The sequence below is a fragment of the Polychytrium aggregatum genome (assembly GCF_025602895.1).
Source record: "Polychytrium aggregatum strain JEL109 chromosome Unknown BJ171scaffold_286, whole genome shotgun sequence".
Classification (NCBI taxonomy): domain Eukaryota; kingdom Fungi; phylum Chytridiomycota; class Chytridiomycetes; order Polychytriales; genus Polychytrium; species Polychytrium aggregatum.
In genome coordinates, this window is record NW_026516488.1 from 1 (window position 1) to 22,951 (window position 22,951).

The window sequence follows — 22,951 nt, forward strand, 5'->3', positions numbered from 1 at the left end:
TCTATATGATCCAGGCAGTTCTATCTGGCTCACTCTACAGTGGGTCTGTGATCTGTGAAGTCCTTTGGACCTGGAGGACCAGGGTTTGGCTCTAGAATTTTAAAATTTTAAAAAAACCCTCTGGCCATAGGCTGGAATCACGGGTGGATCACGGGCGGTGGATCACGGGTGGATCATAGCCGGATGCCTGGCTGGATTTTGAAATTTTAAAATTGAAGAGGCCTGGGCGGTCCAAAAGATGGGCCGAGATCACAGATTCCATAATGAGATCACAGCAGTTTGATCTTCAATGGGGATCTGTATGCTGAGGCGCGCTTCCTCTGTGTCCAAGTCCAAGTCATGGTAGCAGACGACGCTGTTTTATGTAGGCTGTGACCTCCCTGTGACCTCCCTGTGACCTCGGTGCCTATATGTTTGGGTACTTTTTACAATGCGTGGTGGGCACAACCAATGGGCACGTACTGGCCACGTACTGGCCACGTACGGGTCACCCAATGTGCGCGGCATCCACGATCACGCTCGTGTTTGAAGCCAGTGGAGTCTACTATAGAGGCTTTGGGCGGGTATAGGGCAAGCTGCTGCAGTCTCTCCTATGGTATCCTCTATCTCCGTATATGTTCTACTACTATTACTACTACTACTATTACTACTACTACTACCATACTACTACTATACTACTACTATACTCTTTTATTATATTGTATGATCTATTAGAATAGAATAGAAGAGAATAGAAGAGAATAGAATAGTATAGAAGAGAAGAGAATGGTATAGTATAGAATGGTATAGTACAGAAACAGCTACAATTGAATAGGATTGAATATATCATGGCTTGCTCACAGGCCAGGCCAGAGACCACGGGCTTTAGGCCTTGGTACTTAGGCTTTAGGCTCTAGGCTTTAGGCTCCGGTTCTTAGGCTCAGTGTCAAGCTGCAGCCTGTAATGGGTGTCTGGTCAGGGTTTGGTCTGGGCCGTGATAAGGCTATAGACATCAGCTCTTGCAGTGTTCTCTCTATATACTGCCCCAACACCAGCCCCAGTCCAGGCCTGAACGCGCGGTACAAGAGCGCAGGTCTGGGAACAGCCTAAACCCTGAGCCCTAAAGCCTAGCCTTAACCCAGGCCTGAGCTCCAGTATAGACTCGAGCCTTGGGTTCAGGCTAAAACCTGACCTGTGGCAGTACCAGTGGCAGTTCAGAAGCATGGGTAGCTGGGGAAGTACTCTGGGTACTTCGGGGGATACTTTGAGTACTCTGGGTACTCTGGGAACTGTGGGAACTCCAGCAACAGGCGAGTGATGGGAATACGCGCTAGAAGCGTGGGAACAGTGATACGTGTGCTACGTGTGCTACGTGTGCTACGTGTGTGACGGGGGGATACTACAGGCGATGTGTAGGATGACGGTAGTACTCAGAAGAGTCGAAGAATCGCTAAGATAGAATAGGCGCTGTGATCTCGCTGTGACCTCGGATTCTATATCACCCAGCCAGTTCTATCGGGCCCACTCTATAGTGGATCTGTGATCTGTGAAGTCCTTTGGACCTGGAGACCAGGGTTTGGCTCTAGAATTTTAAAATTTTAAAAAAAAACCCTCTGGCCATAGGCTGGAATCACGGGAGGATCACGGGCGAATGGCTGGGGTCTATCGGCACTGTGACCTCCCTGTGACCTCGGTTTCTATATGATCCAGGCAGTTCTATCTGGCTCACTCTACAGTGGGTCTGTGATCTGTGAAGTCCTTTGGACCTGGAGGACCAGGGTTTGGCTCTAGAATTTTAAAATTTTAAAAAACCCTCTGGCCATAGGCTGGAATCACGGGTGGATCACGGGCGGTGGATCACGGGTGGATCATAGCCGGATGCCTGGCTGGATTTTGAAATTTTAAAATTGAAGAGGCCTGGGCGGTCCAAAAGATGGGCCGAGATCACAGATTCCATAATGAGATCACAGCAGTTTGATCTTCAATGGGGATCTGTATGCTGAGGCGCGCTTCCTCTGTGTCCAAGTCCAAGTCATGGTAGCAGACGACGCTGTTTTATGTAGGCTGTGACCTCCCTGTGACCTCCCTGTGACCTCGGTGCCTATATGTTTGGGTACTTTTTACAATGCGTGGTGGGCACAACCAATGGGCACGTACTGGCCACGTACTGGCCACGTACGGGTCACCCAATGTGCGCGGCATCCACGATCACGCTCGTGTTTGAAGCCAGTGGAGTCTACTATAGAGGCTTTGGGCGGGTATAGGGCAAGCTGCTGCAGTCTCTCCTATGGTATCCTCTATCTCCGTATATGTTCTACTACTATTACTACTACTACTATTACTACTACTACTACCATACTACTACTATACTACTACTATACTCTTTTATTATATTGTATGATCTATTAGAATAGAATAGAAGAGAATAGAAGAGAATAGAATAGTATAGAAGAGAAGAGAATGGTATAGTATAGAATGGTATAGTACAGAAACAGCTACAATTGAATAGGATTGAATATATCATGGCTTGCTCACAGGCCAGGCCAGAGACCACGGGCTTTAGGCCTTGGTACTTAGGCTTTAGGCTCTAGGCTTTAGGCTCCGGTTCTTAGGCTCAGTGTCAAGCTGCAGCCTGTAATGGGTGTCTGGTCAGGGTTTGGTCTGGGCCGTGATAAGGCTATAGACATCAGCTCTTGCAGTGTTCTCTCTATATACTGCCCCAACACCAGCCCCAGTCCAGGCCTGAACGCGCGGTACAAGAGCGCAGGTCTGGGAACAGCCTAAACCCTGAGCCCTAAAGCCTAGCCTTAACCCAGGCCTGAGCTCCAGTATAGACTCGAGCCTTGGGTTCAGGCTAAAACCTGACCTGTGGCAGTACCAGTGGCAGTTCAGAAGCATGGGTAGCTGGGGAAGTACTCTGGGTACTTCGGGGGATACTTTGAGTACTCTGGGTACTCTGGGAACTGTGGGAACTCCAGCAACAGGCGAGTGATGGGAATACGCGCTAGAAGCGTGGGAACAGTGATACGTGTGCTACGTGTGCTACGTGTGCTACGTGTGTGACGGGGGGATACTACAGGCGATGTGTAGGATGACGGTAGTACTCAGAAGAGTCGAAGAATCGCTAAGATAGAATAGGCGCTGTGATCTCGCTGTGACCTCGGATTCTATATCACCCAGCCAGTTCTATCGGGCCCACTCTATAGTGGATCTGTGATCTGTGAAGTCCTTTGGACCTGGAGACCAGGGTTTGGCTCTAGAATTTTAAAATTTTAAAAAAAAACCCTCTGGCCATAGGCTGGAATCACGGGAGGATCACGGGCGAATGGCTGGGGTCTATCGGCACTGTGACCTCCCTGTGACCTCGGTTTCTATATGATCCAGGCAGTTCTATCTGGCTCACTCTACAGTGGGTCTGTGATCTGTGAAGTCCTTTGGACCTGGAGGACCAGGGTTTGGCTCTAGAATTTTAAAATTTTAAAAAACCCTCTGGCCATAGGCTGGAATCACGGGTGGATCACGGGCGGTGGATCACGGGTGGATCATAGCCGGATGCCTGGCTGGATTTTGAAATTTTAAAATTGAAGAGGCCTGGGCGGTCCAAAAGATGGGCCGAGATCACAGATTCCATAATGAGATCACAGCAGTTTGATCTTCAATGGGGATCTGTATGCTGAGGCGCGCTTCCTCTGTGTCCAAGTCCAAGTCATGGTAGCAGACGACGCTGTTTTATGTAGGCTGTGACCTCCCTGTGACCTCCCTGTGACCTCGGTGCCTATATGTTTGGGTACTTTTTACAATGCGTGGTGGGCACAACCAATGGGCACGTACTGGCCACGTACTGGCCACGTACGGGTCACCCAATGTGCGCGGCATCCACGATCACGCTCGTGTTTGAAGCCAGTGGAGTCTACTATAGAGGCTTTGGGCGGGTATAGGGCAAGCTGCTGCAGTCTCTCCTATGGTATCCTCTATCTCCGTATATGTTCTACTACTATTACTACTACTACTATTACTACTACTACTACCATACTACTACTATACTACTACTATACTCTTTTATTATATTGTATGATCTATTAGAATAGAATAGAAGAGAATAGAAGAGAATAGAATAGTATAGAAGAGAAGAGAATGGTATAGTATAGAATGGTATAGTACAGAAACAGCTACAATTGAATAGGATTGAATATATCATGGCTTGCTCACAGGCCAGGCCAGAGACCACGGGCTTTAGGCCTTGGTACTTAGGCTTTAGGCTCTAGGCTTTAGGCTCCGGTTCTTAGGCTCAGTGTCAAGCTGCAGCCTGTAATGGGTGTCTGGTCAGGGTTTGGTCTGGGCCGTGATAAGGCTATAGACATCAGCTCTTGCAGTGTTCTCTCTATATACTGCCCCAACACCAGCCCCAGTCCAGGCCTGAACGCGCGGTACAAGAGCGCAGGTCTGGGAACAGCCTAAACCCTGAGCCCTAAAGCCTAGCCTTAACCCAGGCCTGAGCTCCAGTATAGACTCGAGCCTTGGGTTCAGGCTAAAACCTGACCTGTGGCAGTACCAGTGGCAGTTCAGAAGCATGGGTAGCTGGGGAAGTACTCTGGGTACTTCGGGGGATACTTTGAGTACTCTGGGTACTCTGGGAACTGTGGGAACTCCAGCAACAGGCGAGTGATGGGAATACGCGCTAGAAGCGTGGGAACAGTGATACGTGTGCTACGTGTGCTACGTGTGCTACGTGTGTGACGGGGGGATACTACAGGCGATGTGTAGGATGACGGTAGTACTCAGAAGAGTCGAAGAATCGCTAAGATAGAATAGGCGCTGTGATCTCGCTGTGACCTCGGATTCTATATCACCCAGCCAGTTCTATCGGGCCCACTCTATAGTGGATCTGTGATCTGTGAAGTCCTTTGGACCTGGAGACCAGGGTTTGGCTCTAGAATTTTAAAATTTTAAAAAAAAACCCTCTGGCCATAGGCTGGAATCACGGGAGGATCACGGGCGAATGGCTGGGGTCTATCGGCACTGTGACCTCCCTGTGACCTCGGTTTCTATATGATCCAGGCAGTTCTATCTGGCTCACTCTACAGTGGGTCTGTGATCTGTGAAGTCCTTTGGACCTGGAGGACCAGGGTTTGGCTCTAGAATTTTAAAATTTTAAAAAACCCTCTGGCCATAGGCTGGAATCACGGGTGGATCACGGGCGGTGGATCACGGGTGGATCATAGCCGGATGCCTGGCTGGATTTTGAAATTTTAAAATTGAAGAGGCCTGGGCGGTCCAAAAGATGGGCCGAGATCACAGATTCCATAATGAGATCACAGCAGTTTGATCTTCAATGGGGATCTGTATGCTGAGGCGCGCTTCCTCTGTGTCCAAGTCCAAGTCATGGTAGCAGACGACGCTGTTTTATGTAGGCTGTGACCTCCCTGTGACCTCCCTGTGACCTCGGTGCCTATATGTTTGGGTACTTTTTACAATGCGTGGTGGGCACAACCAATGGGCACGTACTGGCCACGTACTGGCCACGTACGGGTCACCCAATGTGCGCGGCATCCACGATCACGCTCGTGTTTGAAGCCAGTGGAGTCTACTATAGAGGCTTTGGGCGGGTATAGGGCAAGCTGCTGCAGTCTCTCCTATGGTATCCTCTATCTCCGTATATGTTCTACTACTATTACTACTACTACTATTACTACTACTACTACCATACTACTACTATACTACTACTATACTCTTTTATTATATTGTATGATCTATTAGAATAGAATAGAAGAGAATAGAAGAGAATAGAATAGTATAGAAGAGAAGAGAATGGTATAGTATAGAATGGTATAGTACAGAAACAGCTACAATTGAATAGGATTGAATATATCATGGCTTGCTCACAGGCCAGGCCAGAGACCACGGGCTTTAGGCCTTGGTACTTAGGCTTTAGGCTCTAGGCTTTAGGCTCCGGTTCTTAGGCTCAGTGTCAAGCTGCAGCCTGTAATGGGTGTCTGGTCAGGGTTTGGTCTGGGCCGTGATAAGGCTATAGACATCAGCTCTTGCAGTGTTCTCTCTATATACTGCCCCAACACCAGCCCCAGTCCAGGCCTGAACGCGCGGTACAAGAGCGCAGGTCTGGGAACAGCCTAAACCCTGAGCCCTAAAGCCTAGCCTTAACCCAGGCCTGAGCTCCAGTATAGACTCGAGCCTTGGGTTCAGGCTAAAACCTGACCTGTGGCAGTACCAGTGGCAGTTCAGAAGCATGGGTAGCTGGGGAAGTACTCTGGGTACTTCGGGGGATACTTTGAGTACTCTGGGTACTCTGGGAACTGTGGGAACTCCAGCAACAGGCGAGTGATGGGAATACGCGCTAGAAGCGTGGGAACAGTGATACGTGTGCTACGTGTGCTACGTGTGCTACGTGTGTGACGGGGGGATACTACAGGCGATGTGTAGGATGACGGTAGTACTCAGAAGAGTCGAAGAATCGCTAAGATAGAATAGGCGCTGTGATCTCGCTGTGACCTCGGATTCTATATCACCCAGCCAGTTCTATCGGGCCCACTCTATAGTGGATCTGTGATCTGTGAAGTCCTTTGGACCTGGAGACCAGGGTTTGGCTCTAGAATTTTAAAATTTTAAAAAAAAACCCTCTGGCCATAGGCTGGAATCACGGGAGGATCACGGGCGAATGGCTGGGGTCTATCGGCACTGTGACCTCCCTGTGACCTCGGTTTCTATATGATCCAGGCAGTTCTATCTGGCTCACTCTACAGTGGGTCTGTGATCTGTGAAGTCCTTTGGACCTGGAGGACCAGGGTTTGGCTCTAGAATTTTAAAATTTTAAAAAACCCTCTGGCCATAGGCTGGAATCACGGGTGGATCACGGGCGGTGGATCACGGGTGGATCATAGCCGGATGCCTGGCTGGATTTTGAAATTTTAAAATTGAAGAGGCCTGGGCGGTCCAAAAGATGGGCCGAGATCACAGATTCCATAATGAGATCACAGCAGTTTGATCTTCAATGGGGATCTGTATGCTGAGGCGCGCTTCCTCTGTGTCCAAGTCCAAGTCATGGTAGCAGACGACGCTGTTTTATGTAGGCTGTGACCTCCCTGTGACCTCCCTGTGACCTCGGTGCCTATATGTTTGGGTACTTTTTACAATGCGTGGTGGGCACAACCAATGGGCACGTACTGGCCACGTACTGGCCACGTACGGGTCACCCAATGTGCGCGGCATCCACGATCACGCTCGTGTTTGAAGCCAGTGGAGTCTACTATAGAGGCTTTGGGCGGGTATAGGGCAAGCTGCTGCAGTCTCTCCTATGGTATCCTCTATCTCCGTATATGTTCTACTACTATTACTACTACTACTATTACTACTACTACTACCATACTACTACTATACTACTACTATACTCTTTTATTATATTGTATGATCTATTAGAATAGAATAGAAGAGAATAGAAGAGAATAGAATAGTATAGAAGAGAAGAGAATGGTATAGTATAGAATGGTATAGTACAGAAACAGCTACAATTGAATAGGATTGAATATATCATGGCTTGCTCACAGGCCAGGCCAGAGACCACGGGCTTTAGGCCTTGGTACTTAGGCTTTAGGCTCTAGGCTTTAGGCTCCGGTTCTTAGGCTCAGTGTCAAGCTGCAGCCTGTAATGGGTGTCTGGTCAGGGTTTGGTCTGGGCCGTGATAAGGCTATAGACATCAGCTCTTGCAGTGTTCTCTCTATATACTGCCCCAACACCAGCCCCAGTCCAGGCCTGAACGCGCGGTACAAGAGCGCAGGTCTGGGAACAGCCTAAACCCTGAGCCCTAAAGCCTAGCCTTAACCCAGGCCTGAGCTCCAGTATAGACTCGAGCCTTGGGTTCAGGCTAAAACCTGACCTGTGGCAGTACCAGTGGCAGTTCAGAAGCATGGGTAGCTGGGGAAGTACTCTGGGTACTTCGGGGGATACTTTGAGTACTCTGGGTACTCTGGGAACTGTGGGAACTCCAGCAACAGGCGAGTGATGGGAATACGCGCTAGAAGCGTGGGAACAGTGATACGTGTGCTACGTGTGCTACGTGTGCTACGTGTGTGACGGGGGGATACTACAGGCGATGTGTAGGATGACGGTAGTACTCAGAAGAGTCGAAGAATCGCTAAGATAGAATAGGCGCTGTGATCTCGCTGTGACCTCGGATTCTATATCACCCAGCCAGTTCTATCGGGCCCACTCTATAGTGGATCTGTGATCTGTGAAGTCCTTTGGACCTGGAGACCAGGGTTTGGCTCTAGAATTTTAAAATTTTAAAAAAAAACCCTCTGGCCATAGGCTGGAATCACGGGAGGATCACGGGCGAATGGCTGGGGTCTATCGGCACTGTGACCTCCCTGTGACCTCGGTTTCTATATGATCCAGGCAGTTCTATCTGGCTCACTCTACAGTGGGTCTGTGATCTGTGAAGTCCTTTGGACCTGGAGGACCAGGGTTTGGCTCTAGAATTTTAAAATTTTAAAAAACCCTCTGGCCATAGGCTGGAATCACGGGTGGATCACGGGCGGTGGATCACGGGTGGATCATAGCCGGATGCCTGGCTGGATTTTGAAATTTTAAAATTGAAGAGGCCTGGGCGGTCCAAAAGATGGGCCGAGATCACAGATTCCATAATGAGATCACAGCAGTTTGATCTTCAATGGGGATCTGTATGCTGAGGCGCGCTTCCTCTGTGTCCAAGTCCAAGTCATGGTAGCAGACGACGCTGTTTTATGTAGGCTGTGACCTCCCTGTGACCTCCCTGTGACCTCGGTGCCTATATGTTTGGGTACTTTTTACAATGCGTGGTGGGCACAACCAATGGGCACGTACTGGCCACGTACTGGCCACGTACGGGTCACCCAATGTGCGCGGCATCCACGATCACGCTCGTGTTTGAAGCCAGTGGAGTCTACTATAGAGGCTTTGGGCGGGTATAGGGCAAGCTGCTGCAGTCTCTCCTATGGTATCCTCTATCTCCGTATATGTTCTACTACTATTACTACTACTACTATTACTACTACTACTACCATACTACTACTATACTACTACTATACTCTTTTATTATATTGTATGATCTATTAGAATAGAATAGAAGAGAATAGAAGAGAATAGAATAGTATAGAAGAGAAGAGAATGGTATAGTATAGAATGGTATAGTACAGAAACAGCTACAATTGAATAGGATTGAATATATCATGGCTTGCTCACAGGCCAGGCCAGAGACCACGGGCTTTAGGCCTTGGTACTTAGGCTTTAGGCTCTAGGCTTTAGGCTCCGGTTCTTAGGCTCAGTGTCAAGCTGCAGCCTGTAATGGGTGTCTGGTCAGGGTTTGGTCTGGGCCGTGATAAGGCTATAGACATCAGCTCTTGCAGTGTTCTCTCTATATACTGCCCCAACACCAGCCCCAGTCCAGGCCTGAACGCGCGGTACAAGAGCGCAGGTCTGGGAACAGCCTAAACCCTGAGCCCTAAAGCCTAGCCTTAACCCAGGCCTGAGCTCCAGTATAGACTCGAGCCTTGGGTTCAGGCTAAAACCTGACCTGTGGCAGTACCAGTGGCAGTTCAGAAGCATGGGTAGCTGGGGAAGTACTCTGGGTACTTCGGGGGATACTTTGAGTACTCTGGGTACTCTGGGAACTGTGGGAACTCCAGCAACAGGCGAGTGATGGGAATACGCGCTAGAAGCGTGGGAACAGTGATACGTGTGCTACGTGTGCTACGTGTGCTACGTGTGTGACGGGGGGATACTACAGGCGATGTGTAGGATGACGGTAGTACTCAGAAGAGTCGAAGAATCGCTAAGATAGAATAGGCGCTGTGATCTCGCTGTGACCTCGGATTCTATATCACCCAGCCAGTTCTATCGGGCCCACTCTATAGTGGATCTGTGATCTGTGAAGTCCTTTGGACCTGGAGACCAGGGTTTGGCTCTAGAATTTTAAAATTTTAAAAAAAAACCCTCTGGCCATAGGCTGGAATCACGGGAGGATCACGGGCGAATGGCTGGGGTCTATCGGCACTGTGACCTCCCTGTGACCTCGGTTTCTATATGATCCAGGCAGTTCTATCTGGCTCACTCTACAGTGGGTCTGTGATCTGTGAAGTCCTTTGGACCTGGAGGACCAGGGTTTGGCTCTAGAATTTTAAAATTTTAAAAAACCCTCTGGCCATAGGCTGGAATCACGGGTGGATCACGGGCGGTGGATCACGGGTGGATCATAGCCGGATGCCTGGCTGGATTTTGAAATTTTAAAATTGAAGAGGCCTGGGCGGTCCAAAAGATGGGCCGAGATCACAGATTCCATAATGAGATCACAGCAGTTTGATCTTCAATGGGGATCTGTATGCTGAGGCGCGCTTCCTCTGTGTCCAAGTCCAAGTCATGGTAGCAGACGACGCTGTTTTATGTAGGCTGTGACCTCCCTGTGACCTCCCTGTGACCTCGGTGCCTATATGTTTGGGTACTTTTTACAATGCGTGGTGGGCACAACCAATGGGCACGTACTGGCCACGTACTGGCCACGTACGGGTCACCCAATGTGCGCGGCATCCACGATCACGCTCGTGTTTGAAGCCAGTGGAGTCTACTATAGAGGCTTTGGGCGGGTATAGGGCAAGCTGCTGCAGTCTCTCCTATGGTATCCTCTATCTCCGTATATGTTCTACTACTATTACTACTACTACTATTACTACTACTACTACCATACTACTACTATACTACTACTATACTCTTTTATTATATTGTATGATCTATTAGAATAGAATAGAAGAGAATAGAAGAGAATAGAATAGTATAGAAGAGAAGAGAATGGTATAGTATAGAATGGTATAGTACAGAAACAGCTACAATTGAATAGGATTGAATATATCATGGCTTGCTCACAGGCCAGGCCAGAGACCACGGGCTTTAGGCCTTGGTACTTAGGCTTTAGGCTCTAGGCTTTAGGCTCCGGTTCTTAGGCTCAGTGTCAAGCTGCAGCCTGTAATGGGTGTCTGGTCAGGGTTTGGTCTGGGCCGTGATAAGGCTATAGACATCAGCTCTTGCAGTGTTCTCTCTATATACTGCCCCAACACCAGCCCCAGTCCAGGCCTGAACGCGCGGTACAAGAGCGCAGGTCTGGGAACAGCCTAAACCCTGAGCCCTAAAGCCTAGCCTTAACCCAGGCCTGAGCTCCAGTATAGACTCGAGCCTTGGGTTCAGGCTAAAACCTGACCTGTGGCAGTACCAGTGGCAGTTCAGAAGCATGGGTAGCTGGGGAAGTACTCTGGGTACTTCGGGGGATACTTTGAGTACTCTGGGTACTCTGGGAACTGTGGGAACTCCAGCAACAGGCGAGTGATGGGAATACGCGCTAGAAGCGTGGGAACAGTGATACGTGTGCTACGTGTGCTACGTGTGCTACGTGTGTGACGGGGGGATACTACAGGCGATGTGTAGGATGACGGTAGTACTCAGAAGAGTCGAAGAATCGCTAAGATAGAATAGGCGCTGTGATCTCGCTGTGACCTCGGATTCTATATCACCCAGCCAGTTCTATCGGGCCCACTCTATAGTGGATCTGTGATCTGTGAAGTCCTTTGGACCTGGAGACCAGGGTTTGGCTCTAGAATTTTAAAATTTTAAAAAAAAACCCTCTGGCCATAGGCTGGAATCACGGGAGGATCACGGGCGAATGGCTGGGGTCTATCGGCACTGTGACCTCCCTGTGACCTCGGTTTCTATATGATCCAGGCAGTTCTATCTGGCTCACTCTACAGTGGGTCTGTGATCTGTGAAGTCCTTTGGACCTGGAGGACCAGGGTTTGGCTCTAGAATTTTAAAATTTTAAAAAACCCTCTGGCCATAGGCTGGAATCACGGGTGGATCACGGGCGGTGGATCACGGGTGGATCATAGCCGGATGCCTGGCTGGATTTTGAAATTTTAAAATTGAAGAGGCCTGGGCGGTCCAAAAGATGGGCCGAGATCACAGATTCCATAATGAGATCACAGCAGTTTGATCTTCAATGGGGATCTGTATGCTGAGGCGCGCTTCCTCTGTGTCCAAGTCCAAGTCATGGTAGCAGACGACGCTGTTTTATGTAGGCTGTGACCTCCCTGTGACCTCCCTGTGACCTCGGTGCCTATATGTTTGGGTACTTTTTACAATGCGTGGTGGGCACAACCAATGGGCACGTACTGGCCACGTACTGGCCACGTACGGGTCACCCAATGTGCGCGGCATCCACGATCACGCTCGTGTTTGAAGCCAGTGGAGTCTACTATAGAGGCTTTGGGCGGGTATAGGGCAAGCTGCTGCAGTCTCTCCTATGGTATCCTCTATCTCCGTATATGTTCTACTACTATTACTACTACTACTATTACTACTACTACTACCATACTACTACTATACTACTACTATACTCTTTTATTATATTGTATGATCTATTAGAATAGAATAGAAGAGAATAGAAGAGAATAGAATAGTATAGAAGAGAAGAGAATGGTATAGTATAGAATGGTATAGTACAGAAACAGCTACAATTGAATAGGATTGAATATATCATGGCTTGCTCACAGGCCAGGCCAGAGACCACGGGCTTTAGGCCTTGGTACTTAGGCTTTAGGCTCTAGGCTTTAGGCTCCGGTTCTTAGGCTCAGTGTCAAGCTGCAGCCTGTAATGGGTGTCTGGTCAGGGTTTGGTCTGGGCCGTGATAAGGCTATAGACATCAGCTCTTGCAGTGTTCTCTCTATATACTGCCCCAACACCAGCCCCAGTCCAGGCCTGAACGCGCGGTACAAGAGCGCAGGTCTGGGAACAGCCTAAACCCTGAGCCCTAAAGCCTAGCCTTAACCCAGGCCTGAGCTCCAGTATAGACTCGAGCCTTGGGTTCAGGCTAAAACCTGACCTGTGGCAGTACCAGTGGCAGTTCAGAAGCATGGGTAGCTGGGGAAGTACTCTGGGTACTTCGGGGGATACTTTGAGTACTCTGGGTACTCTGGGAACTGTGGGAACTCCAGCAACAGGCGAGTGATGGGAATACGCGCTAGAAGCGTGGGAACAGTGATACGTGTGCTACGTGTGCTACGTGTGCTACGTGTGTGACGGGGGGATACTACAGGCGATGTGTAGGATGACGGTAGTACTCAGAAGAGTCGAAGAATCGCTAAGATAGAATAGGCGCTGTGATCTCGCTGTGACCTCGGATTCTATATCACCCAGCCAGTTCTATCGGGCCCACTCTATAGTGGATCTGTGATCTGTGAAGTCCTTTGGACCTGGAGACCAGGGTTTGGCTCTAGAATTTTAAAATTTTAAAAAAAAACCCTCTGGCCATAGGCTGGAATCACGGGAGGATCACGGGCGAATGGCTGGGGTCTATCGGCACTGTGACCTCCCTGTGACCTCGGTTTCTATATGATCCAGGCAGTTCTATCTGGCTCACTCTACAGTGGGTCTGTGATCTGTGAAGTCCTTTGGACCTGGAGGACCAGGGTTTGGCTCTAGAATTTTAAAATTTTAAAAAACCCTCTGGCCATAGGCTGGAATCACGGGTGGATCACGGGCGGTGGATCACGGGTGGATCATAGCCGGATGCCTGGCTGGATTTTGAAATTTTAAAATTGAAGAGGCCTGGGCGGTCCAAAAGATGGGCCGAGATCACAGATTCCATAATGAGATCACAGCAGTTTGATCTTCAATGGGGATCTGTATGCTGAGGCGCGCTTCCTCTGTGTCCAAGTCCAAGTCATGGTAGCAGACGACGCTGTTTTATGTAGGCTGTGACCTCCCTGTGACCTCCCTGTGACCTCGGTGCCTATATGTTTGGGTACTTTTTACAATGCGTGGTGGGCACAACCAATGGGCACGTACTGGCCACGTACTGGCCACGTACGGGTCACCCAATGTGCGCGGCATCCACGATCACGCTCGTGTTTGAAGCCAGTGGAGTCTACTATAGAGGCTTTGGGCGGGTATAGGGCAAGCTGCTGCAGTCTCTCCTATGGTATCCTCTATCTCCGTATATGTTCTACTACTATTACTACTACTACTATTACTACTACTACTACCATACTACTACTATACTACTACTATACTCTTTTATTATATTGTATGATCTATTAGAATAGAATAGAAGAGAATAGAAGAGAATAGAATAGTATAGAAGAGAAGAGAATGGTATAGTATAGAATGGTATAGTACAGAAACAGCTACAATTGAATAGGATTGAATATATCATGGCTTGCTCACAGGCCAGGCCAGAGACCACGGGCTTTAGGCCTTGGTACTTAGGCTTTAGGCTCTAGGCTTTAGGCTCCGGTTCTTAGGCTCAGTGTCAAGCTGCAGCCTGTAATGGGTGTCTGGTCAGGGTTTGGTCTGGGCCGTGATAAGGCTATAGACATCAGCTCTTGCAGTGTTCTCTCTATATACTGCCCCAACACCAGCCCCAGTCCAGGCCTGAACGCGCGGTACAAGAGCGCAGGTCTGGGAACAGCCTAAACCCTGAGCCCTAAAGCCTAGCCTTAACCCAGGCCTGAGCTCCAGTATAGACTCGAGCCTTGGGTTCAGGCTAAAACCTGACCTGTGGCAGTACCAGTGGCAGTTCAGAAGCATGGGTAGCTGGGGAAGTACTCTGGGTACTTCGGGGGATACTTTGAGTACTCTGGGTACTCTGGGAACTGTGGGAACTCCAGCAACAGGCGAGTGATGGGAATACGCGCTAGAAGCGTGGGAACAGTGATACGTGTGCTACGTGTGCTACGTGTGCTACGTGTGTGACGGGGGGATACTACAGGCGATGTGTAGGATGACGGTAGTACTCAGAAGAGTCGAAGAATCGCTAAGATAGAATAGGCGCTGTGATCTCGCTGTGACCTCGGATTCTATATCACCCAGCCAGTTCTATCGGGCCCACTCTATAGTGGATCTGTGATCTGTGAAGTCCTTTGGACCTGGAGACCAGGGTTTGGCTCTAGAATTTTAAAATTTTAAAAAAAAACCCTCTGGCCATAGGCTGGAATCACGGGAGGATCACGGGCGAATGGCTGGGGTCTATCGGCACTGTGACCTCCCTGTGACCTCGGTTTCTATATGATCCAGGCAGTTCTATCTGGCTCACTCTACAGTGGGTCTGTGATCTGTGAAGTCCTTTGGACCTGGAGGACCAGGGTTTGGCTCTAGAATTTTAAAATTTTAAAAAACCCTCTGGCCATAGGCTGGAATCACGGGTGGATCACGGGCGGTGGATCACGGGTGGATCATAGCCGGATGCCTGGCTGGATTTTGAAATTTTAAAATTGAAGAGGCCTGGGCGGTCCAAAAGATGGGCCGAGATCACAGATTCCATAATGAGATCACAGCAGTTTGATCTTCAATGGGGATCTGTATGCTGAGGCGCGCTTCCTCTGTGTCCAAGTCCAAGTCATGGTAGCAGACGACGCTGTTTTATGTAGGCTGTGACCTCCCTGTGACCTCCCTGTGACCTCGGTGCCTATATGTTTGGGTACTTTTTACAATGCGTGGTGGGCACAACCAATGGGCACGTACTGGCCACGTACTGGCCACGTACGGGTCACCCAATGTGCGCGGCATCCACGATCACGCTCGTGTTTGAAGCCAGTGGAGTCTACTATAGAGGCTTTGGGCGGGTATAGGGCAAGCTGCTGCAGTCTCTCCTATGGTATCCTCTATCTCCGTATATGTTCTACTACTATTACTACTACTACTATTACTACTACTACTACCATACTACTACTATACTACTACTATACTCTTTTATTATATTGTATGATCTATTAGAATAGAATAGAAGAGAATAGAAGAGAATAGAATAGTATAGAAGAGAAGAGAATGGTATAGTATAGAATGGTATAGTACAGAAACAGCTACAATTGAATAGGATTGAATATATCATGGCTTGCTCACAGGCCAGGCCAGAGACCACGGGCTTTAGGCCTTGGTACTTAGGCTTTAGGCTCTAGGCTTTAGGCTCCGGTTCTTAGGCTCAGTGTCAAGCTGCAGCCTGTAATGGGTGTCTGGTCAGGGTTTGGTCTGGGCCGTGATAAGGCTATAGACATCAGCTCTTGCAGTGTTCTCTCTATATACTGCCCCAACACCAGCCCCAGTCCAGGCCTGAACGCGCGGTACAAGAGCGCAGGTCTGGGAACAGCCTAAACCCTGAGCCCTAAAGCCTAGCCTTAACCCAGGCCTGAGCTCCAGTATAGACTCGAGCCTTGGGTTCAGGCTAAAACCTGACCTGTGGCAGTACCAGTGGCAGTTCAGAAGCATGGGTAGCTGGGGAAGTACTCTGGGTACTTCGGGGGATACTTTGAGTACTCTGGGTACTCTGGGAACTGTGGGAACTCCAGCAACAGGCGAGTGATGGGAATACGCGCTAGAAGCGTGGGAACAGTGATACGTGTGCTACGTGTGCTACGTGTGCTACGTGTGTGACGGGGGGATACTACAGGCGATGTGTAGGATGACGGTAGTACTCAGAAGAGTCGAAGAATCGCTAAGATAGAATAGGCGCTGTGATCTCGCTGTGACCTCGGATTCTATATCACCCAGCCAGTTCTATCGGGCCCACTCTATAGTGGATCTGTGATCTGTGAAGTCCTTTGGACCTGGAGACCAGGGTTTGGCTCTAGAATTTTAAAATTTTAAAAAAAAACCCTCTGGCCATAGGCTGGAATCACGGGAGGATCACGGGCGAATGGCTGGGGTCTATCGGCACTGTGACCTCCCTGTGACCTCGGTTTCTATATGATCCAGGCAGTTCTATCTGGCTCACTCTACAGTGGGTCTGTGATCTGTGAAGTCCTTTGGACCTGGAGGACCAGGGTTTGGCTCTAGAATTTTAAAATTTTAAAAAACCCTCTGGCCATAGGCTGGAATCACGGGTGGATCACGGGCGGTGGATCACGGGTGGATCATAGCCGGATGCCTGGCTGGATTTTGAAATTTTAAAATTGAAGAGGCCTGGGCGGTCCAAAAGATGGGCCGAGATCACAGATTCCATAATGAGATCACAGCAGTTTGATCTTCAATGGGGATCTGTATGCTGAGGCGCGCTTCCTCTGTGTCCAAGTCCAAGTCATGGTAGCAGACGACGCTGTTTTATGTAGGCTGTGACCTCCCTGTGACCTCCCTGTGACCTCGGTGCCTATATGTTTGGGTACTTTTTACAATGCGTGGTGGGCACAACCAATGGGCACGTACTGGCCACGTACTGGCCACGTACGGGTCACCCAATGTGCGCGGCATCCACGATCACGCTCGTGTTTGAAGCCAGTGGAGTCTACTATAGAGGCTTTGGGCGGGTATAGGGCAAGCTGCTGCAGTCTCTCCTATGGTATCCTCTATCTCCGTATATGTTCTACTACTATTACTACTACTACTATTACTACTACTACTACCATACTACTACTATACTACTACTATACTCTTTTATTATATTGTATGATCTATTAGAATAGAATAGAAGAGAATAGAAGAGAATAGAATAGTATAGAAGAGAAGAGAATGGTATAGTATAGAATGGTATAGTACAGAAACAGCTACAATTGAATAGGATTGAATATATCATGGCTTGCTCACAGGCCAGGCCAGAGACCACGGGCTTTAGGCCTTGGTACTTAGGCTTTAGGCTCTAGGCTTTAGGCTCCGGTTCTTAGGCTCAGTGTCAAGCTGCAGCCTGTAATGGGTGTCTGGTCAGGGTTTGGTCTGGGCCGTGATAAGGCTATAGACATCAGCTCTTGCAGTGTTCTCTCTATATACTGCCCCAACACCAGCCCCAGTCCAGGCCTGAACGCGCGGTACAAGAGCGCAGGTCTGGGAACAGCCTAAACCCTGAGCCCTAAAGCCTAGCCTTAACCCAGGCCTGAGCTCCAGTATAGACTCGAGCCTTGGGTTCAGGCTAAAACCTGACCTGTGGCAGTACCAGTGGCAGTTCAGAAGCATGGGTAGCTGGGGAAGTACTCTGGGTACTTCGGGGGATACTTTGAGTACTCTGGGTACTCTGGGAACTGTGGGAACTCCAGCAACAGGCGAGTGATGGGAATACGCGCTAGAAGCGTGGGAACAGTGATACGTGTGCTACGTGTGCTACGTGTGCTACGTGTGTGACGGGGGGATACTTGTGATGATCATGCACGTTGGGAACACGTGTGGACTGCTGCGCGTGATGCACCGTGAGTCATGTTTGTTTGTCTTGGCGTGTATTCCCTGATTGGCTGGCGCCGATGACTCTTACTTCGCCTCCGACTGCGCTGTGCTTCGCCCCTCTCGCTGGATGCTCCGCCTCCCTCGCACCCCCTTCTCGTCCCTCGTTTGTCGCTCCACCCTTCTCGCCCACTTTCGCCCTTCGGTTTCCCTCTTGGCTATAAAGCCCCTCCTTTCTTGCACCCATTTTGTATCTTCAGTTCGAACAACACTTGTTGTTATCTGATAAGTCGTAATATAGCTTATCGTTGTTCGCCAAGCACCTGGTCGTCCAGTGTCGTTGCTTGTCGTGGTCCTCACATATTGTTCGAACTCCCTCTCTCTGTCTGACCACCTGCTTGGCTGAGGCTTCGTTGCTGCCCTCATCCTTCTATTCTCTGTTGTCTTCTCTGCACTCTCCCCCCCGCCCCCATATCCCACATGGACCAACTCCAGGCCCAAATCGTTGCCCTCCAGGAGGAACTGGTCCTCCTCCGGACCACACACTCTTCCGCCGCCCCGCAGCTCCCCCACATGCCGACCCCGGACAAGTTCGACGGCACCAGGTCAAAGTTCCGCCCCTTCGTCAACCAGTGCCGCCTGCTCATGATGCTTCAGGCATCCAGGTTCCCGTCCGAGCAAGTCAAGGTGGGTTACGTCTTGAGTTTGCTCACTGGTCCGGCCCTCCAGTGGGCGACTCCCTTGATCGAGTCGAACGATCAAATCCTGCACTCGTTCGACTCGTTCATGGAACGCTTTCGCCAAGCGTTTGACGATCCCGACCGCACCCATACTGCCGAGCTGCTCCTTTCCTCCATGGCACAGGGCAACCGATCGTGCATGGACTACGCTTCCGAGTTCCTCCGCGTTGCCGCCGACCTTCCCTGGAACGACGAAGCCAAGATATCCGCCTTCCGCCGTGGCCTGTCGAGGGAGATCAAGCAGCGTCTCTCCTTCATCGACCCTCTCCCTCTCCGCTTGGTCCCGTTCGTCGAGCGTTGCCTCAAGATCGACGCACGCATCATCGAGCTCAACAACGAGCTCCGAAACACCGGCCCTGTTTCCTTCGGCACCCAGGCCTTCCACTCCCGCACCCCGTCCTTCCAGCCGCCCGCCCAGGAGCCTCCGGTCCTCTACTCCGAGCCGATGCAGATCGACGCCGCCGTCGTCAGCCGCCTGACCCCCGAGGAGAAGAATCGCCGCTTCCAGGAGCGCCTCTGCTTCCGTTGTGGCAAGCCCGGCCACGTCGCCAAGTCCTGCCCCCTCAAGTCCGGCTCCCGTGCTCCCGCCTCTGGTTCCCGCTTCCCTGGCTCCCGTCCTCAGGCTCCCGGCTCCCGTCCCCGTTCGAAGGTTGTCCGAACCATCGTCTACGATGATGGTGAGGAGGAACACTTCGAGTCGGGAAACGACCAGGCCCAGATCTAAGTGGAGGCTTAGATCTGGAGCCGTCCCCCCTTCCTCCAGAAGCAAGCGTCGATGGTAAGGAGCATGAGGTAAGTGTCGAACGCATGGCTATGTGTGGAATGATCAATGTAGTCGGTGGTGGATCGCACTCTGTCAATACCGCCTCTTCTAAGGGCACATCTGGCTCCCAGATGTCTTTGACAGAGCTCCCGATCTCCACACCACCTGCGAACTTGGTCATCTGCTCGAACCATGCTGCCGACACTGATCTCTGCTCCGAGCCTTCTTCGTGCGTTTCTTCGATTTCTTCGTCTTCTCCCGTTTTCTCCGCTTCTCTTGTTCTCCCTTCTGGTCGCTCCCTCTCTTGCCAACTTCTCGTCGATTCTGGTGCCTCCGGGAACTTCATCGACGAGAGCTTTGTTGACCGCTTCTCGGTCCCCCTCGTTTCCAAATCCACTCCTCTCCCTGTCCAAGGTGTCGATGGCCAGCCACTTTCTTCCGGCCCCATCACTTTTGAGACGGAACCCCTCAAGATTGTTCTTGGGGACTACACTCAACACCTTTCCTTTGATGTCATTAAGTCTCCCCACCAACCCGTTATCCTTGGCTATCCCTGGCTGCAGTCCATCGAACCCAGGCTTCACTGGGCTCGTGGACTCCTTTGCCTTCCCCGTCCTGCAAGCCACATCCTCAAGGTTGTGGATGCCTCTTCCCTCCCTTCCGTTTCTTCCGTTTCTCCTTCTCCCCTTCCTCTTGTTGGCGACACACCCAATGTTTTCCCTCGTGCCTCTACCGACACCACTGTGGTGCTCGCTTCTTCGCCTCGCACCGTTTGTACTCGCGAAGATGATCAGAATAAAGTGATCGCTCAACGTTATTCTGATTGTGTTCCGAGTGAGGTGCCCTGTTCCTGTGCTGCTCGTCCTGGTCCCTCCGGTCTCGTCTCCGTCCGTCCTGGTCTCCCCGGTCCCGTTGCTCCCAGCCCCGCTCCTGTCCGTGTCCAAGCGATCAGGTACAAGTCGTTGGAGCAGTCCGTCCTCGACACACAGTCTAGCCCCGACCCCCTGACTGTGTTCCAAGTCCTCGTCCTTCCTGCCACCGATCCGGATCCGACGCCCCTCTCGACGTCGATCCCCGAGGAGTACAAGTCGTTTGGCTCAGTCTTCTCGAAGCAGGAAGCCGACTCGTTGCCCCCGCACCGGACGTACGACTGCCCGATCGACCTGGAGCCCGGCAAGACCCCCAAGTTCGGACCACTCTACTCCCTGTCAGAGCCCGAACTCAAGGCCCTTCGTGAATACCTCGACGACAACCTCGTCAAAGGGTTCATCCGTCCTTCGTCCTCTCCCGCCGGTTCCCCGATCCTCTTCGTCAAGAAGAAGGACGGCTCTCTGCGTCTCTGCGTGGACTATCGCGCATTGAACACGATCACGGTCAAGAATCGTTATCCCTTACCGTTGATCAACGAGATGCTGGACCGAGTCCGGGACGCGAAGGTGTTCACGAAGCTGGACCTCCGCGGGGCCTACAACCTGCTGCGTATCCGCGCAGGCGACGAGTGGAAGACGGCCTTCCGCACTCGTTACGGCCAGTTCGAGTACTTGGTGATGCCCTTTGGACTCACCAATGCTCCGGCCACCTTCCAGCACTTCATCAACGATGTCCTTCGTGAGGAGCTGGACAACTTTGCGATTGCCTACCTTGACGACATCTTGATTTACAGCGCTGACCCCACTCAGCATGCAAATCACGTCAAGCAGGTCCTGGCCAAGCTCCAGGCTGCAAAGTTGTACTGCAAGCTGGAGAAGTGCGAGTTCTCCAAGGACAAGGTCTCGTTCCTCGGCTACGTCATCTCGCCCAAGGGTATCGAGATGGAACGAGCAAAGCTCTCCGCCATTGTCGACTGGCCCGTCCCCCGCAATGTCTCCGACCTTCGCTCCTTCATTGGGTTCTCGAACTTTTACCGTCGCTTCATTGACGGATATGCCAAGATCGCCGGTCCGCTCACGCTCCTGTTCAAGAAGTCCCAGGTCTTCCGCTGGTCCCCCGACGCCCACAAGGCTTTCCAGTCCCTCAAGGAAGCCTTCGTCTCCGAGCCCGTCCTTGCGCACCCCGACCCATCCAAGCCCTTTGTCGTGGAGTCTGATGCCTCAGACTTTGCGATCGGATGCGTCCTGTCCCAGCGCGGCTCCGATGGCCACCTGCACCCGTGCTCCTTTCACTCCCGCACGCTCATGGATGCTGAACGCAACTACAGCATCTATGAGAAGGAGCTCTTGGCCATCAAGGAGGCATTCGAGGTCTGGCGACACTACCTCGAAGGCGCCCAACACCCAGTCCAAGTCCTTACCGACCACAAGAACTTGGAATACCTGGCGTCGGCCCGCATCCTCAACCAGCGACACGCCCGGTGGTCGCAGTTCCTGTCTCGGTTCGACCTCCGGATTCAATACCTCCCCGGTCCAAAGAACGGCAAGGCCGACGCTCTCTCCCGCCGCCCGGACTACGTCCCTCCGTCCGCACCTGTGTCCAAGGAGCCTCCCCCGTTGCTGCCACCTTCGGCGTTCGCCTGTGCCGTCCGTCGCTCCTCGGATGCAAGTTCCACTCGCCCTGTGGACTTGCTCAAGCTCATTGCCGAGGAGCAACCAAAGGACCCGTCCCTGGACCAGCTCCGCAACGATCCCAAGTATGTCCTGAAGGATGATCTCCTCACCTTCATGGACAAGATCGTTGTGCCAGAGTCGTGTCGAGTCCCCGTCCTCAAGTCATGCCACGACCCTGTCGCTGTTGGACATCCTGGCATTCGGCGGACCCGAGCACTGATCTCGAGGCAGTTCTGGTGGCCCTCGATCCGCAAGGATGTCCAGGCTTATGTCTCGACGTGCGACACTTGTGCACGCTCGAAAGTCCCTCGACATAAGCCGTTTGGATACTTGCAGCCCCTCCCGACGGCATCGCGACCCTGGTCTCTGGTGACGATGGACTTTATCACCGACCTCCCCGAGTCCAACGGCAAGACTTGCATCTTTGTCGTCGTCGATAGCCTGACCAAGATGGCCCACTTCCTTCCCTGTCGGTCCCTCCCAAGTGCCGAGGAAACAGCGTCGCTGTTCCTCGACAACATCTTCCGCCTCCACGGTCTCCCGGACAACATCGTCTCGGACCGAGGAAGCCAGTTCACCTCGCGGTTCTGGCAGGCCCTGTGCTCGGAACTCGGCATCAAGACCAGTCTGTCCACGGCGTTCCATCCCCAAACCGATGGACAGACTGAGCGGGTCAACCAAGTCATCAACCAGCATCTCCGCTGCTACACCTCGTACCAGCAGGATGACTGGGCGATGCTGCTCCCGCTCGCCGAGTTCTC

At 51.3% G+C, this 22,951-nt stretch overlaps 2 protein-coding genes across 2 annotated transcripts; both read left to right on the plus strand.

The window, feature by feature from the left end:
* Positions 1-17,354: 17,354 nt before the first annotated feature.
* On the plus strand, positions 17,355-17,829 carry BJ171DRAFT_593599 (uncharacterized protein; the record flags this gene model as incomplete). Its single annotated transcript, XM_053114522.1, has 2 exons — positions 17,355-17,440; positions 17,658-17,829. 2 exons carry the CDS (start codon positions 17,355-17,357, stop codon positions 17,827-17,829), a joined length of 258 nt encoding a protein of 85 aa, XP_052961410.1.
* A 1,233-nt stretch (positions 17,830-19,062) lies between these two features.
* Positions 19,063-19,449, plus strand: BJ171DRAFT_406465 (uncharacterized protein; the record flags this gene model as incomplete). Its single annotated transcript, XM_053107244.1, has 1 exon — positions 19,063-19,449. A coding segment is annotated over one exon (387 nt), but the record flags the coding sequence as incomplete, so codon positions are not given.
* Positions 19,450-22,951: the final 3,502 nt, after the last annotated feature.